At 39.1% G+C, this 17,704-nt stretch overlaps 1 protein-coding gene across 1 annotated transcript in view; it reads right to left on the bottom strand.

The window, feature by feature from the left end:
- rgs11 (regulator of G protein signaling 11) overlaps positions 1 to 17,704 on the bottom strand; it is a 135,872-nt gene that overhangs the window by 10,370 nt on the left and 107,798 nt on the right. The window contains exons 14-17 of the mRNA XM_059979415.1: positions 16,633 to 16,720; positions 8,294 to 8,432; positions 2,661 to 2,743; positions 1,389 to 1,503 (exon numbers count right to left, since the gene is read on the bottom strand). Of these exons, the coding sequence (XP_059835398.1) occupies positions 1,389 to 1,503; positions 2,661 to 2,743; positions 8,294 to 8,432; positions 16,633 to 16,720 (425 nt within the window). The remainder of the gene's footprint in view (positions 1 to 1,388; positions 1,504 to 2,660; positions 2,744 to 8,293; positions 8,433 to 16,632; positions 16,721 to 17,704) is intronic.

The raw sequence follows: 17,704 nt of genomic DNA, 5'->3' as shown, positions 1-17,704 counted from the left end.
TTTAAGATGAACAAAAATTGTGCACTTCATCTTATTCTTTTTCCTCTTATAGTGCACAACTTAACTAAGAAATTGATTGTCTAAGACCTAGTTTGGAAATAGAAGCTATTCTGACTGACTGACATGCTCATTACTAGTTGTCTGGCCATGCAGAGTGCTCTACTCAACAGTGGAGATGAAAAAGTAAGATTTAACTGAATCTTCTCACTTCACTAACACATGATGCAGCCTTCTGGAGATCTTATTGGTCTTGATTTTACAGTTAGAATAATTTGCCATTAGTATTTAAGTAAATTTGAAACAGAGTTCAGAATCCACACATGCACAGTTAAATATGGAAATAACAAAACATGCTATTTCTCTGCTTTTGGATCAGGATTTCATCAATACAGTCAGCATCGAAATGCAAATAAGATCCAAACCTTACTGTACATATCCATCAGCTTTCCATAAAAATACCAGATTGTTACAACTAATACATTAAAAAGTTAACATAAAAGGCATGATTGATCTTAAGACAAACAGTTTTTCTGGGAATGAAAATTAAACCTAAGTTTGTTGTTTCTTTTGGTTAAGAGTATAATTATTGTCATTATTTTAAAAATTGGAAGTTAGTAATTTTGTCCTAAAGCTTTTTATGCTTTGCATTATAATCCTATCCCTTTTCACTTTATTTTTGTATATGATTTTTACACTGACACATTTCATTAATTGGGATAGATTAACAGGTTAAAAATACTGAAGAACTAAGTTTTATTCAAAAGTGCATGAGCTGTATCAGCACTGAATGACAAGTGTCACTCCCTCAGTGTTGACCATTAAGGGGAAGCCAATGTTGTACTTTTCTTTCCGATCCAACAGAGGCCTGGAACATTAACAAAGGCTTAAATAATCTGCCGGTCATGTGCTGTTATCAAAAGGTCAAATCAAAGTATGTTTGAGGGCCATTTTAATACACATTTCACCCATTACTTTTTGAAAGTAGCAAATGATTTTAAGTCTCTATGAAAATCAATGACTGCCAATGCTGGAAATTTAAAATAAAACCAGAATATACTGGAGACACTCAGCTGAATAGGCCTCATCTGTGTAAAGAGAAACAGTTCAATTTTCAAGTCCAGGAAATGTTCAGTTTCTTTTCTCCCCACAGAATCTACCTGACTGCTGAATGCAGCATTTTCTATTTTGTTAAGTGTTTTATTCAGTTGGTTTTCAACAACTTACAATTACTTGAAAGAAAACCTGAAGGTCCAATACTGTGAAACAAGATCAACAATAAAATATTTCAATGTATAAACATAATCCTGTGGAATACATGGGAAAACATTAGCAAATGAATATGCTGAAGAAAAATGAACACGGTGAAAATGCTGTGATTAGTTCTGAACCTGAGAAACTGTTCCTGATGGAGCAGCCTTGTCTTTTCCATCAGACTGCTTAGGCTGTGGAGTCTGCGACGGGTTTTGGTTGGGTTGCCGATGCCACTTTGTGAATGGAAACACACTAGACAAACACAGACGCAAACATTACCTTTTCTCATTTAGAAACAAAACTGTACTGTGAGTCAAAACATTGAAAATATAGTTTGATTTTTTAATTGGATATCAATAATTGAAAAAAGGCCAGTAAAGTTTATGGATTCATTATAATATTAAAACTATAAGAGCAAAGTAATACATGCAATCACATCTTTTTCAATTCTACTGATTTAATTGTAAAACTGAAACTGAGAAAATGATTTTACCATGGAAAATATACAGTGTGTGAAAAATTACAAGGGAGAGGATGTTCTTGAGCAGTTAGGTATGTGGACAGAGGATTGGCAAATGACTTTCAATCCAGGTAAATGTGAGGTATCACACTTTGGGAGATCAAGTTAGTGAAGTACTTATAATGCTAGGGCCCTTGGAGGGGTTGTGGAACAGAGGAACCTAGGATTACAAGGGAACAGTTTGCTGAAAGTGGCGTCATAGGAAGGTAAGGTTGTGAAAAAGGGGTTTGCCACGCTGACCTTCACTGAATGTAGGAGTTAGGAAGTTATGTTGCAGTTATACAAGATCAGTGAGGCAGCACTTGGAGACTTGTATACAGTTTTGGTCATCCTGTTGGAGGAAAGAAGGAACTACATTAGAAAGAAAGATTTACCAGGATGTTGACTAGATGGTGGGGGGTGGAGGGAGGAGTTACAATCAGAGGTTTCTTAGACTAGGATTTTATTCCCTGGAATATAGGAGGTTGTAAGGGTGACCTGATGTGTTACTTAAGGGGCATAAACAGGATGACAGCATATACTTGTTTTTCCCCATGGAGGGGCTAGTAAAAGCTATGACATGGGTTTAAGATCAGAAACAAGAGACAGCTTCATTAGCCACACATAAGAGCCATTTAAGTAAGTACGTAGAGAGGAGAGGTTCAGGGCTAAAGGCCAAACATAGGAGGATGGGATGAGCTCGGCTTGGACACGTACTTTCACATGCATGCATTCAATTTAAAATAGTCTGGTACTGATTTTGATTCTGGCAAAGTAGTTTAATTAAACTTAATAATGATATTTATTCTGATGAATAGCTGAAGCAAACCAAAAATAGTTACCACCAGTACCTGTTAACAGGCCAGCCTTTCACCCAAACACTTGCGACTTAAAGTAGTTCGTAACATACCTTTTCTTGGATTCCTGAGGTATGATGGAGGTTTCTAGTAAATTCTTGTACATCTGTGATTTTAGGTAACGTGGATAAGAATCCTGCAGGAGCAATATCAACAAGAAATCATATTGGTACAATCTGTAGCTTCAATCAGTACTGTGTGACTGCACCTTTATCCTCTGCGCCAAACACGCATCTTCGCTTTCAATTTAATTTTTAATGGATGATCATCACCATTTTGGAGATTATAACTGCTAAATTCTCTTAACTATACTAAAAGGAAATGGCTTTCAATGACGACCTTGACTGACCCAAGTGTAATTGCGGCTGCATTTACCAGGAGTCAAAAAGCACTCTAGGTTTGACCTATGTCAGTAGTGTCAGCTAACAATACTCAATTGTGTCATGGACTTTGCACACCTCCAGATGGAATCTTATGCCTAAACATGCACAGGAATATGTGCAGCTTTGTTACTGACATTCAGATGCCAGCCAAACTTACCTGCCTCGCAGCTAAAACACATGTTTTCAGTAAATATTATAAAACAAAATTGCCACTGGTCATTCATTCAGTATTTGGTGGCAAGTTTATCAGTAAGAAACCACCTTTCATAGTGCACTTGGATGATTTTGGTTAAACTATGTCAGCTGCAGATTATTGGATAAAGGCATACATTCCTGTAAAAATTACTTAAAATTAACCACTATAAATCTGTATGAAGTCTTGACCGAAGGTCTATAATACCAAGTCATCATATCTATTGCTGATGATATTCACATCAGAAATGGTTAATATACTTTGGAAAAGCAGGATGAGAGTCACTGGAACGTGTAACATTAGGGGGAGCCACTCTGCAGCTATGAGAGAAAATATTGTCCAACTACAAATAACAAACAACCAATACTCAACAATTCCTTTATTATCTTTACATTCCATCAAGGTGTTTAATTATGTGCCTTGAGAAAATTCTAAGTTACTTTTGAAAGAATTATGATAGATTAACCAATTTTAAAAGACAAAATAAGATAAAATCTAGATCATTTATCATTAAGGCCTTGAGATAATTCTGCTGTATTAATTATGCATTTAAAATAACGCAAGATTGAAGGACATAGGAGCAGAATTGGGCCATTCAGCCCATTGAGTCTATCCACCAATTGATCAAGACTGATTTATTTTCCCTTAACACCATTCTCCCATCTTCTCCTAGATGCTTAGTTATGTATGAAAAACTTGGTTACTTTTGAAGGAATTGTGATATTTTATCCATTATTAAGAAAAAAGATAATTTATGACTAAAGCCTTGGAATAATTTTGGTGCATTGTTATGTAATTAAAAGATCACAAGACAGAGGAGCAGAATTACAAAGTTCAGCTCATCAAGTCTGCTCCACTACTTGATCAAGGCTGAACTTTCAATAGAAATTATCCCCACCTGCTTATTAAGATATTATGATTTTCAGTCCGGAGAATTGAAACCATAGCTAGCCAGTGAGAAGGGAGAAATGCAACACTATGTCAATCTTTTCTATATTTCTCTTACTTTCTGACACATTTTCCATTTTATTTCACTGCCACTTTACATTTGAACCCGTTTCATTAATCATTTTGTCTCTGTTAATATGAGAGTCAGATTTTCTCCACTTCCAATTGGTGGGTAATTCGCATGCCAAAATGTTCTATGTTTTTCATACAGAACAGAAATAACAACAAATCACTAGAATTATAACCAAGGATAAAATACTGAAGTTTTGCTGTCGAGGTATTCAAGGAAGTTTCTTGGACACCATTCACTGGTGCATTTCTGTCATCTGGCACCTGTTCTATCATTCAGTCTGATTAAATAAATCTTTTAAATCTATGCCCTTACTTTAATAGTCTATCTCATAAATTATATGCTTTCTGGATTCCACTTTTTAGGCTTTGATGTAATTTTATGGGGTATACACCAATGTCTCGGTGATCTGGGAGTAGGTGGCTAAAATTGTACACGTAGAATGCACTTTCAAGATGTAAAAGTAATAATAATTATCATAAAAAAGTATGATAACTAGATCTTACTATATCCACAAAATCCATTATTGTGGGAATGCAACGATATCTTCCATTTGCTCAGTTGGCAATCATTGCCTTTAACTTACAACCCATCCCCCAGCTATACATTCGCATGATGCCAAGACCTACAAATCCCAACAAGAACAAAATTCTAAGGACAGTTTGGATCTCCAAGAGTTATCTTCATACCGTACTGTCCATCTCATCTAGGGGCTGCAGTACTTCATCTCTCATCTACATTATTCACTTCTGGAGAATTCTAGGCTGGCTGGAAATTCAAAGATTAGGACCACTTTGTCAATGTTGTGAATGGAGGCCTAAACCGTTACATGGAAAGCGTTAACGTTGTGATCACGGAAAGATCCCGATACAAGGTTGCTGCACTATGTCCCACACACCCCATCCCTTAGGGCAACACCACAGAAATCTTCACACTTGCCTGAAAGGACGCACGGAACCCGCGTGAGCCCTGGGACCAGCGGTCCTTCGCGGTTCCAGCTCGGACTGGTTGCCTCTCCGTCTGGTATGGAACCCCTTTGCCCAAGAATGAAAAGGCCTACAAAAGTGGTGCACAGAGCCCAGTCTATCGCAGGAAAAGCCCTCCTCACCACCGAGCACATCTACAAGGCGCATTGCCACAAGAAAGCAGCATCCATCATCAAGGATATCATCCACCACGAAGGCTGTGCTCTCTTCTCACTGCTGCCATTGGGCAGGTGGTACGGGATCTTAGATCCTGCAGCACCAGGTTCAGGAACAGCTATTACCCTTCAACCATCAAAATACTGAACCAGCGCGGATTACTTCACTCACTTCAACACTGAACTAAATCCACAACCTTTGGACTCACTTTCAAGGACCCCACAGCTCACGTTCTCAGTATTACTTACTTACTCATTATCATTTTTTCTGTATTTACACAGTTTTCAATGATTCTTTTGTATTTATTTGTTTTGACTGTGAATGCCTGCAAAGAAAGCAAATGTCAGGGTAACACATACCTTGATAATAAACTTATTTTGAACTTTGGAGTACCTGGTAAATGTGTTCAATGTGCTTAGCTGGTCCCATCTGCTTGCGCTTTAGGTTATAGATAATAGTGGTATTGTAGTCTGTCTAGACAGGTCCCTTTGCTGCCATGTGACATACCGGGCAGCCTTTTTTACTTCTTTTAACTAAGGTCAGTGCCAGGGAAGTACTGAGTGCAATCTCCATTGCGGTGAATATATAGAACAACCCAAACATCTGTGCAGCACACATTCACCACTGTTGCCCAATTCTAGTGCTTCCATGGGACACCCCGATGCTGTGATAATGCTTCAACATCAGTAACTGAATTACAGGATGGCAGGAAATAACAAACAATAAATAAGATCTCTTATTTCAGCATTATTGTTCTCTCCACTAAACCAACAACTACAGTAAATAATATTACAGTAATAATACAGATAAAAATCTGTATTGCTCTCTTTGAGGGGTGGAATTATCCCATTGCCAACATTCCAGACTAGAGTCAGCTACAGTCCAGACTCTACTACAATTTTATGCCAGCCTTTTAAGTTGTTGTTAATTTCTTAAATGTACACTGTTGTGCTAAAATTCCACATGAATACTTACAATATTAAGTGGAAAACTAAAAAAAAGAGGCTGGAAATTTGAGATGAACACAGTTGTTTGTTAACTTTAGGCCTGGACCCTTCATCAGAACTGGGAAATGATTGGTTTCCCAGTTCTGCTTAAGTGTTGAAATGTTAACTGCTTCTCTTTCTACAGATGTTGCCTGACCTGCTGTGTGTTCTTGGCATTCTCCTGTTTTCTCTTTCAAACCTGTGCCTATTATTGTTCAAAAGAAACAAAAGACAAATGTTTTATTGGAAAAAGTCAGAAAGCAGATAAAATATCAGATTTTGCACAGAATTCAGTTACTGGTGCATAGTCACTTGTAAATTTAGTTCTACTTATTTAAAAAATTACAGTTTTGCACTTGTTATTATAAAGGAAAACTCTACTCTGTGAGCAAGGAATCTCATTTTACCCTGGTATAAATGACAATAAAGTAATCTAAATCAAAAGACTGCGTGTTGTCTATGTGGACTTTAGCACAGCCTCTAACAAGGTCCCACATGGGAGGTTGGTTCAGAAGGTTCAGTCGCTTGGCATTCAAGGTGAGGCAGTAAAATGGATTAGACACTGGCTTCGCAGAAATCAGAGAGTGGCATTAAATCATTGGCTTGCCAACTGGATGCCTGTGACAAGTGGTGTGTTCCAGGGATCAGTGCTGGGTCCACTGTCGTTTATCATCTATATCAGTAATCTGGATGATAATGTGGTAAACTGGAACAGCAAAGCTGCACTAAGATTGGGGGTGTAGTGGACAGTGAGGTAGACTTTCAAAGCTTGCAGCGGGTTCTGGGCTAATGGGAAAAATGTGCTGAAAAATGTTAGATGGAATTTAATGCAAACAAGGGTGAGATGTTGCCCCTTGGGATACACGTCAGGATAGGTCTTACACAACGAGAAGCAAGGCACTGAGGAATGTAGTAGAACACAGAGATCTAGGAATATAGATCCATAATTCCTTGAGAGTGGCGTCACAGACAGATAGGGCTGTAATGAAAGCTTTTGGTACGTGGCCTACATAAATCAAAGAATTGGGTACAAGAGTTGGGATGTTAGGCTGAAGTTATATAAGATGTTGGTGAGGCCCATTTAGGAGCATTGTGAGCAGTTTTGGTCACCCACCTGCAGGAAAAATGTCAATGAGATTGAAAGAGTGCGGATAAAATTCACATGGATTTTGCCAGGACTTGAGGCCCTGAAAAATAGGGAATGTTTGAACAGGTTAGGACCTCATTCCCTAGAGCACTGGGGAATGAGGGGAGATTTTGATAGAGGCACATAAAATTGAGGGGTATAGACAGGGTAAATGCAAGCAGGTTTTTGTCCCCACTGAGGTTGAGTGAGACTAGAACTAGAGGTTAAGGGTCAAGGGTGAAATGTTTAAGGGGAACATGAGGGAAAACTTCTTCAGAGGATGGTAAGAGTATTGAACAAGCTGCCAGCAGAAGTGGTGGATGAGTGTTCAATTTCAACATTTAAGAAAAATTTGGTTAGGTACATGGATGAAGGGGTATGGAGGGAGGACTATGGGCTGGGTGCTGATCCATGGGACTAGGCATATTAATATTTCAGCACAGACTAGATGGGCTGATGGGCCCATTCCTGTGCTGCAGGGTTCTATGATTCTGCAGCTCCAGGACCAACTATTGTTCTTTCTGTACAAAATTTTGAAAAAGAACCTTTTTTTAATTTAAGGAAGAAATTACATGACAATTACTAATCTGAAATATAATGTTGTTCTTCTACATTGTCTCAACTCTGTTACTGTTCAACTCAATGTAAGGCCACTACCCACAACCCTTGCTTCTACTTGCTTACGTATCATCTCATAATATTCACAACACATCTATTTCAGGTATATCATGAATGCTTTAAGTGGGACAGCATCATATAATAAATAAATTTATTAAATGTTAGAACGTTGTTTTAGCGTCAGTCCTGATTTAATTACATATGATCACTGACCACTCACCTTTTTCATTAGCATATAAATATGCATCTGTGCATCTTCAAAGATATAGTGATGAGGCATTTGTAATCCATCAAGTGTTTTCTCCATTGTTTTACTGTCAATATTCACCCATTTACTGGCACCTGCTGCAAGAAACTGTCTGCAAATGAAAATCTTGTGTCAATAATTCAGGCAATCAGAAGATCAATATTCCAAAAGTCTGGAGCTAACTTTCATTTTAAAAAATGCACCTTCCTGCACCGTGATCGTCGAGGTAAATCTCCTCGCCAGTAGACCTCACTGCTTTATTGCGGAGCACATAAAGGGCAGGAAGAGTGTTGAATCTTTGTGCTGTAGCTCACAGCTTGCCAACTTGTGGGTTAGCACCAAGACTGACAGTGCTAAGCTAACCATGTTCTATAAAATCGGTCATTCCGAGTCAACAAAATGTTATGTTTTTATTATGATGCCTCTGTTTCATTGTGCAACTGAGATATTCTACTGACAAGGTCATTGTATAGCAGTACAGTATGCTCATACTTCTGGTCATTATCTCCTTAGAATATGCTGATAGCATTTGCCATACTGCACCTTTACCACACTGGATCTGAACAGGTTGTGTTGCTTGGGTCGATTAATACATAATTGGTGTATTTGGCAGAATGTAAACTACAACCCTGATCAAACTATGCATCATTTAACAACATTCTCCCTCTGTACAAATTGGACAGTGACATGCAGAAACACTGCCTCACTTTACAAGCATTACCCTGGTCAACCAGCTTCAAAATGGATCAAAGGATGAGATCCCTAACAAAGATGATGCAGCTACAGTACATCTGATATAATATACCAAGTGGTCTTATTAGACCTTATGATCCCTAAAATAATTTTCCTATTTAATTTGTAACTTTTATCTGGAATGAAATTGATCATAACATGTTCAAATGCTGAAGAGCTTCTCCACAATGTGACCTGTCATGGGCTTCATTCTAATTTAGCTGAACTTCTGGTTATATTTGATTGCACTGGAATGCTACCATCTTTTGCCGAGTTGGACAGCAAATTGAAGGAGTGGTGTCGCTGAATTATTTCTGCAACATTCATTGTGGTTTTTGGGTGGAAATTGGCAGCACAAACATAGATTTCTCCAATTTCCAGCATTTTCTCCCTCCTCCCCTCTCTCCTTTTCCATTCCCCATTCGTGATCCCCTCTTACCCCTTCTTCTCAGTTGCCCATCACTCCCCTCATGTCCCTCCTCTTTCCCTTTCTTCCACGGCCCACACTCCTCTCCTATCAGATTCCTCCTTCAGCCCTTTTACTTTTTCCACCTATCACCTCCCAGCTTCTCACTTTATCCCCCTGGTCCACCTACCTACCACTCATCTGGCTTCACCTGCCACCTTCCATCTTGTAACTCCATCCCTTCCCTCCTGCCCCCACATCCCCCATTCATATTCTGGCATGTTCCCCTTCCTTTCCAGTCCTGATGAAGGGTCTCGGGCTGAAATGTCAACTATTTATTTTATTTGGAGATACAATATGGAACAGCACATTCGGCCGAATGCCCTGCACCGTCCAGTAGACTACCTATTTAACCATAACCTAATCACAAGACACTTTACTATGACTAATTAACCGGCTAACCAGTATATCTTTGGACTGTGTGAGGAAATCTAAGTATGTTCAGGAAACCCACCGAGAGGTTACAAACTCCTTAAAGACGGTGCCAGAATTGAACTCTGAATTCCAGAACACCCTGAGCTGTAACAGTCTTGTGCTAACCACTACATTAGCACTGCACTCACTTATTTCCCTTTATAGATGCTGTCTGACCTGCTGAGTTCCTCCAGAAATGTGTGTGTTACACTGGATTTCCAGCACCTGCAGAATCTCTGATGTCAATGTTTCTTCCTGCCCGCTGCTTTATCTTGGACAGATACAAATCCTGCAGTGAGAGTAGACCACAGCCAACGACCTCTTCTGCTGTCTTGAAAGTTTCCTGTAATTTTTGTACATTGTGAGAGGACACTGCACCAAACCAGATAGTAATTGGTGATGTGAGGATGCTCTCTATGACGGCAGTGTAGAATTGCACCAGTACGTGCTGGGGAAGATGTAATTTTACCAAATACTGCAAGAGATAAATCCTCTGTAGAGGCTTTTCGTTAATGGAGGAGATATTGTTCTCCCACATGAGGCCCTGCAAAATAATGATGCCCAGAACCGAATGCTGAAACGATGCTAACTGTAGAGCAATAGTGAGTGAGTGGAGAGGGGACTCACTTCTCCTGAAGTTGATGTGCATCGCCACGGCTTTGAGGGCATTAAGATCCAAGTTATGATTGTGCCAAGACACCAGCTTTTGGTTTTCAATTTGTCACCTCTGGTGATTGGTTCTATGATACTGGTGTCATCCGTATACTTTCAGTTTAAAAGATGGATCACTGGAGATGTAGCCATTGGTGTACAGAGAAAATAGAAGAAGGGAGAGAACATGCCTCTGGGGCAAACCAGTGTTGACTGAGCAAGATGTGGATATGAGCTTGCTCATGCCCCTGTAGTTACCTTTACTCAACTGTGATACCCATACATCCAATTTTAGTTTCTCCCTCTCAAACTGCAGGGGAATCCCATCATGCTATGATCACTACCTCCTAAGGGTTCCTTTATTTTAAAATCCCTTATCAAATCTGGTTCATTGCAAACACTAAGTCTAGAACTGTCATTTCCCTCATGGGTTGACCACAAGCTGCTCTAGAAACCATTCCCTAGGCATTTCACAAGCTTCTTCTGGAGATCAATGCCAACCTGATTTTCCCATTCTATCAATATTGCCCATGTAACATTGCCCTTTTTACAAGCCTTTTCTATCTCCCACTGTAATTTGCATCCCACATTCTAGCTAGTATTCAGAGTCCTATATACAACTCCCATCAGGGCCTTTTTACCCTTGTAACTTTTTAACTCTACCCACAGCAATTATAGATCTTCTGATCCTGTATAATTTCTAAGAATATGATTTCAACTTTACCAACAGCATTATTCCCCACCCCACCCCCTGCTCACCAGCCCTTCTTTTTGAAAGGATGTGTATCTCAATGTTTAGCTCCCAGCTATGATTTTTTTTCCAAGCACGATGATGCGTACAATATCACACCCGCTGAATCTTAACTCCACTAAGCTCAGCTATCTTATTTCATATATTGTGCGCAACCATATATAACAACTTCAGTCTTGTATTCAACACACCTCTTCTTAATTTTGTCTCTATGTTATCTGAAGTTAATTTCTTCAAATGTTCTCAACTTTATTCTGGATACTTCAGTGACCTCCCTTGAACTCTCTTTCCCTTTTGCTTTATCTGTACTTTTCCAAGCTGTTGAGCCTTTTCCCTCTTATCTAGTTTAAAGCCTTATTCACAGCCCTAGTTCTGTGATTCACTGGGAGCCTGGTCTCACCGTGGTTCAGGTGAAGCCCATCCTATCAAAACAGCTCACTCCTTTCCCAATACTGGTGCCATTGTCCCATGAATTCAAACCAACTTCTCCCACACCACACTTTGAGCTACACAGTTAACTCTGACCTTGTGCCAATTTGCATGTGCTTGGGTAACAATTCCGTGACTATTAGCTGTTTGATTCTGTATTATAATTTAGTGCCTGGCTGCTCAAATTCTCTCAGCAGAACATCTTTACTTGTTCTTCATATGTCAATGGTACCCACATGGACTTTTCTGCAGTTTTGATAGTTTCTTGTACCCACAGCTGACTCCTTCCACTCCTGCCCAAGTTGCTCTGCAGGCCAGATGAGATGTCCCAAACCCAGGCAGCAGGCTGACAACACAGCCTTCGTGAGTCATGGTCCTTGCGATGTGGAATTGCGTCTGTTCCGCTGACTACACTATCCCCAATTACAACTACATTTCCTCTCTCGCCCCAACCTTCTGTGTCAAAAACACTGACAAGATATGCTTATGAGGCAAAAATAATCACACATCAGCTTCATAAAACAGAAAAGATTCTGCAGATGCTGGAAATACCAAGTAACACACAAAAAAAAAAAATGCTGGAGGCACTTAGCAGTTCAGGCAGCATCCATAGAGAGGAATAAAGAGATATCATTTTGGGCTGAACCCCTAATCCTTGGGCTGAAACATTAACTCTTTATTCCTCTGTATTGATGCAGTCTGACCTGCTGAGTTCCTCCAGCATTTTGTGTGTAGCTCATCAGCCTTCTTTTTTCTCTCTGCAGGCATCCAACATTTAGTTGGATATTGGGACTATACAGTGGCATGCAAAAGTTTGGGCATCCCTGGTCAAAATTTCTGTTACTGTGAATAGTTAAGTGAGTAGAAGATGAACTGATCTCCAAAAGTCATGAAGTTAAAGATGAAACATTCTTTTCAACATTTTAAGCAAGATTAGTGTGTTATTTTTGTTTTCTACAATTTTAGAGTGACAAAAAGGAAAGGAGCACCATGCAAAAGTTAGGGCACCCCAAGAGATTTGAGCTCTCAGATGACTTTTACTAAGGTCTCAGACCTTAATTAGCTTGTTAGGGCTATGGCTTGTTCACAGTCATCGTTAGGAAAGTCCAGGTTATGCAAATTTCAAAGCTTAATAAATACCGAGTCCTCAAACCTTGTCCCAACAATCAGCAGCCATGGGCTCCTCTAAGCAGCTGCCTAAAATTAAAATAATTGATGCTCACAAAGCAGAAGGCTATAGGAAGATAGCAAAGCATTTTCAGGTAGCTGTTTCCTCAGTTTGTAATGTAATTAAAAAATGGCAGTTAACAGGAATAGTGGAGGTCAAGTTGAGGTCTGGAAGACCAAGAAAACTTTCCTAGAGAACTGCTCGTAGGATTGCTAAAAAGGCAAATCAAAACCCCCGTTCGACTGCAAAAGACCTTCAGGAAGATTTAGCAGACTCTGGAGTGATGGTGCACTGTTCTACCGTGCAGCGACACCTGCACAAATTTGACCTTCATGGAAGAGTCATCAGAAGAAAACCTTTCCTGCACCCTCACCACAAAATTCAGCATCAGAAGTTTGAAAAGGAACATCTAAACAAGCCTGATGCATTTTGGAAACAAGTCCTGCAGACTGATGAAGTTAAAATAGAGCTTTTTGGCTGCAATGAGCAAAGTTATGTTTGGAGAAAAAAGGGTGCAGAATTTCATGAAAAGAACATCTCTCCAACTGTTAAGCACGGGGGGTGGATCGATCATGTTTTGGGCTTGTTTGCAGTCAGTGGCATGGGGAACATTTCACTGTTAGAGGGAAGAATGAATTCAATTAAATACCAGCAAATATCACACTGTCTGTGAAAAAGCTGAAGATGAAAAGAGGTTGGCTTCTACAACAGGATAATGATCCTAAACACACCTCAGAATCCACAGTGGACTACTTCAAGAGGCGCAAGCTGAATGTTTTGCCGTGGCCCTCACAGTCCCCCGACCTAAACATCATCAAAAGTCTGTGGATAGATCTCAAAAGAGCAGTGCACGCAAGACGGTCCAAGAATCTCACAGAACTGGAAGCCTTTTTCAAGGAAGAATGGGCAAAAATCCCCCAAACAAGAATTGAAAGACTCTTAGCTGGGTACAGAAAGTGTTTACAAGCTGTGATAACTTGCCAAAGAGGGTGTTACTAAGTACTGACCATGCAGGGTGCCCAAACTTTTGCTTTGGTCCCTTTTCCTTTTTTGTTATTTTGAAACTGTAAAAGATGGAAATAAAAAGTAACCTTGCTGAAAATATAAAAGAAATGTGTCATCTTTAACTTTATGCCTTTTTGAAATCAGGTCGTCTTTTACTTGCTTAGTTATCCACAGTAACAGAAATTGTGACCAGGGGTGCCCAAACTTCTGCAAGCCACTGTAATTCAGATTCGAAAGATATGAATGACTTTATGTGAAGACTACCGACATTAATTCAGCAATTGCCTGACATGTAATTTATTTCACGAGATGATCATGGCTATAGTATAATTAATGTCAGTTTTCAAATCATCCAAAAATTAGTGGTGATCATTAACTCATGGTAATCCATTCTCTAAATGCTGCTGGAGTTTTTAAGATTAATAATGATGAATGCCAAGAACACATCATTATTATTCCAGTAATATTTCTGGTCAATACACAATGAAGTAAACAACTTGTAGCAAACCGCAACTACTTTGTCATATCTAATATCCCACAACACCAATTACTATTGCACATCAGTTGTTACCTTCCTGCTTTCTACAAACTTAATAACTATGATGACAGGTTCCACATATCTTTATAATATTTGAACTGCAAGGGTACCAATGTATTTTCCTTAGGGGTTCAGAATTTAATTTTAGGCCCAGCTAAATTTTAATTTGTCTTCTATCAGTTTGAATGTCACAATGACAAGCCTGCATCTGGTGGTGGGTGCACTTACAAGTCATCTACTACCTTTTATTTAGACAAAGCAATATGCATTTGGTTGAACAATTCCCTTCACGGGCAGCAGTTTCTCTTTCTGTGGGATCTTCCCTTAATTCTAGCTAATGGACATTTGGGAGCCCTGTGGTTGGAGTGTTAGAAAACACAGTCATGGTCAAGTAACAAATTTAAACAAAGATAGTTGGTTTTTGGAAGCCATTTAACATTGGTATTAGGTCCCTCATTAATGGATATATAAAGGTCTAAGACCCATCTAGGGAAACTATTGACCCAAGCTCTAGGAAGCAAAATTTATATGTTAAAACTGGGGATGGAGCTAGTCCCACTCCATAGAAGTTGTAAATAGGATCACAATTACTTCCCTCCTTTTTGGCTCCACTGTTGTAGAACAATGCTGGCACCTTATCAAGATGTCTAATATTGGACTTTCCAGGTAGGGACACTGCAAGAATCTGTAAATGGGCCTTTACAAATGTTTATTCCAATGCAACACTCTCAAGAATTACAAAACAGGTGTAAGGTCTAGAATTTAACACATTGTACCAAAATTCAAGTATTTCCTAACCAGAACAACAAAAATTGGGATCAAGTTTTTTGCCCCTGAGGTAGCTATTTTGATCGCACAATTCAGATCACAGAATTATCATCACAATTGATTTTCCTCTTGTATGAATAGGAGCCAGTTAGCTTTTATGCTCCACTCCAAGAGAGCTCCATCACTTTGTTTTAAACAATATTATTCTGCCAGTCGCCGATCTCTGCCAATCTCCAATGGAAATTACCTTTGTACTGAATAAAGCACAGTAGGTTGCCCAATAGTTTACTTGCTTTATGCACAATTAAAAACACACTTGGAGCAGATTGCAATAGTTGTAATTAAGTATCCTTCTTTCAACCCAGAAGTCTTCAACCTGAGAAAAGGGCATTTTCTCTTTTGGGTTGTGGGCTTCTGTGCGCCAGCCCTGGGACTAAATTGTCAGTGTTTCCACACAGCTAACAAACTCTTGCCATATCATGGTGTAGCATTTAATGCTGCCTTAAAATTTGCCATGATATTCAAGTTGAGGTAAGGCATATGATGCTAAGCATTGTTTGTACTGAACTATAATCTTCCTGCCAACTTTCCTTAAATTTCTGTCAAGCTTTGTGTAACAGAAAAGCACTGAGGAAAGTTCTGATGTGTTTGAAAATTAGATTAGATTAGATTCAACTTTATTGTCATTGTGCTGAGCACAGATACAAAGCCAAATGAAATGCAGTTAGCATCTAACCAGAAATGCAAAGAATAGTGTTATTTACAAAATAACTGCAAATAAAAAGTAAGTGCGACCGCACACAAATATGAAAGTACTGAGACAGTACAATATGGGTGCAATACTGCTTAGCGCTGTGATGTGAGGTTCAGCAGGGTCACAGCCTCAGGGAAGAAGCTCTGCCTGTGCTTGCCGGTACGGGAGTGGAGGCTCCTGTAGTGCCTACCGGATGGGAGGAGAGTAAGAAGTCCACTGTTAGGGTGAGATGCATCCTTGATAATGCTTTTCGCCCTGCCCAGGCAGCGTTTATTGTAGATGTTCTCAATGGAGGGCAATTGGGTGCCAATAATCCACTAGGCAGTTTTCACCACCCGCTGGAGTGCTTTGTGGTCTGATATGGGACAATTGCCATACCGCACTGAGATGCTCTCAATGGTACAGCGGCAAAAGTCCGTCAGTATCCTGGGACAGAGGTGAGCTTTCTTGATGCTCCACAGGAAATAAAGGCGCTGTTGTGCCTTTTTGATCAGTTTGGAGGAGTTCAGGGACCAGGTGAGATCAGACTCTATCCATCAATTATTTTCCAATAGTTTGAAAATTATTTTGTTACTATTACAGAAACTATTTATAAAATAACCTTTGTAGTAGTCATTTAAAAAGCAATAAACTTACTCAAAAATGTTCTCTACTTTTTCTTCAACTTTTGATTGTTCTCCATACTGTACATCTTCACATGCCTCCCAGAAACTAAGGTTCTCAGCTAGAGATTGAAAAGCAGAAAATTATTGCAGATATAAACATTTGAATTCAGAGATCCACATTTTCATGTTATAAGTTGCTGGAGGAACTCAGAAGCCTGAGCAGCATCTGTGGAAGCAAAGGGATAGATGATATCTTGGGTTCAGACCTGCATCAAAACCCACTGGGTTCCTCCAGCAGTTTGCTTTTTATTCCAGATTACAGTATCTGAAGTCTCCTATGTTTTATTGTATAGATTCTCTCAATTACTTCTACAGTAAACATAACATGGTATATTCCACAGTAATTCATATCTAGTTCAAAGATGATTATAAAAACATTTTACCAGAATGCCTTTGAAATTAAGAATGCCAATTATGAAAATGCATCAAGTCAAACAATGTTATTTACTTTTCCTATTTCAGTCCAAGTATGAAAGACTGAGGTGACTTATCTTAAGAGAGATTTTATGGATTCAGCTAAGGAAAAGTTAGATACATATGCTGTTTATTATTATGTTTGTAGTTACAAAAATATCAAATGTGAAAATTCCACATTGTTCAAAAAGGTTTAATTTTTGTGTGCAAATTTGGGTATCAAAGTTTGGCAAGAAGTGACTTTAAAAAAGTGATTGTAATTATGACAAAAACTATGATAATTTAACAGTCGTTAATGTAATGATTTTGAATTAATCTACCAGGACTCAGGAAAGCTGAGATGGCATTTGAATTTTCAATTGGCACAAAATTCAAACAAGCTAAACTGGCAAGGAACAAATTAAAGATGAAGTACAGTGATATTAGATTATAAACACAAGAGATTCTGCAGGTGCTGGAAATACAGAGTAACACACACAAAATGCTGGAGGAACTCAACAGGTCAGGCAGCATTTAAGGAGAGGAGTTAAGAGTCGATGTTTCGGGTCGAGACCTTGAATTTCCTTAGATGCTGCCTGACCTGCTGAGTCCCTCCAGCTCTTTGTGTGTTACGTGCCATTGGATTGGCT

Source organism: Hypanus sabinus, chromosome 9 (genome assembly GCF_030144855.1).
Source record: "Hypanus sabinus isolate sHypSab1 chromosome 9, sHypSab1.hap1, whole genome shotgun sequence".
NCBI classification, from domain to species: Eukaryota; Metazoa; Chordata; class Chondrichthyes; order Myliobatiformes; family Dasyatidae; genus Hypanus; species Hypanus sabinus.
The sequence above is the reverse complement of the archived record's forward strand: the minus strand, read 5'-3'. Positions and strand labels throughout refer to the sequence as shown.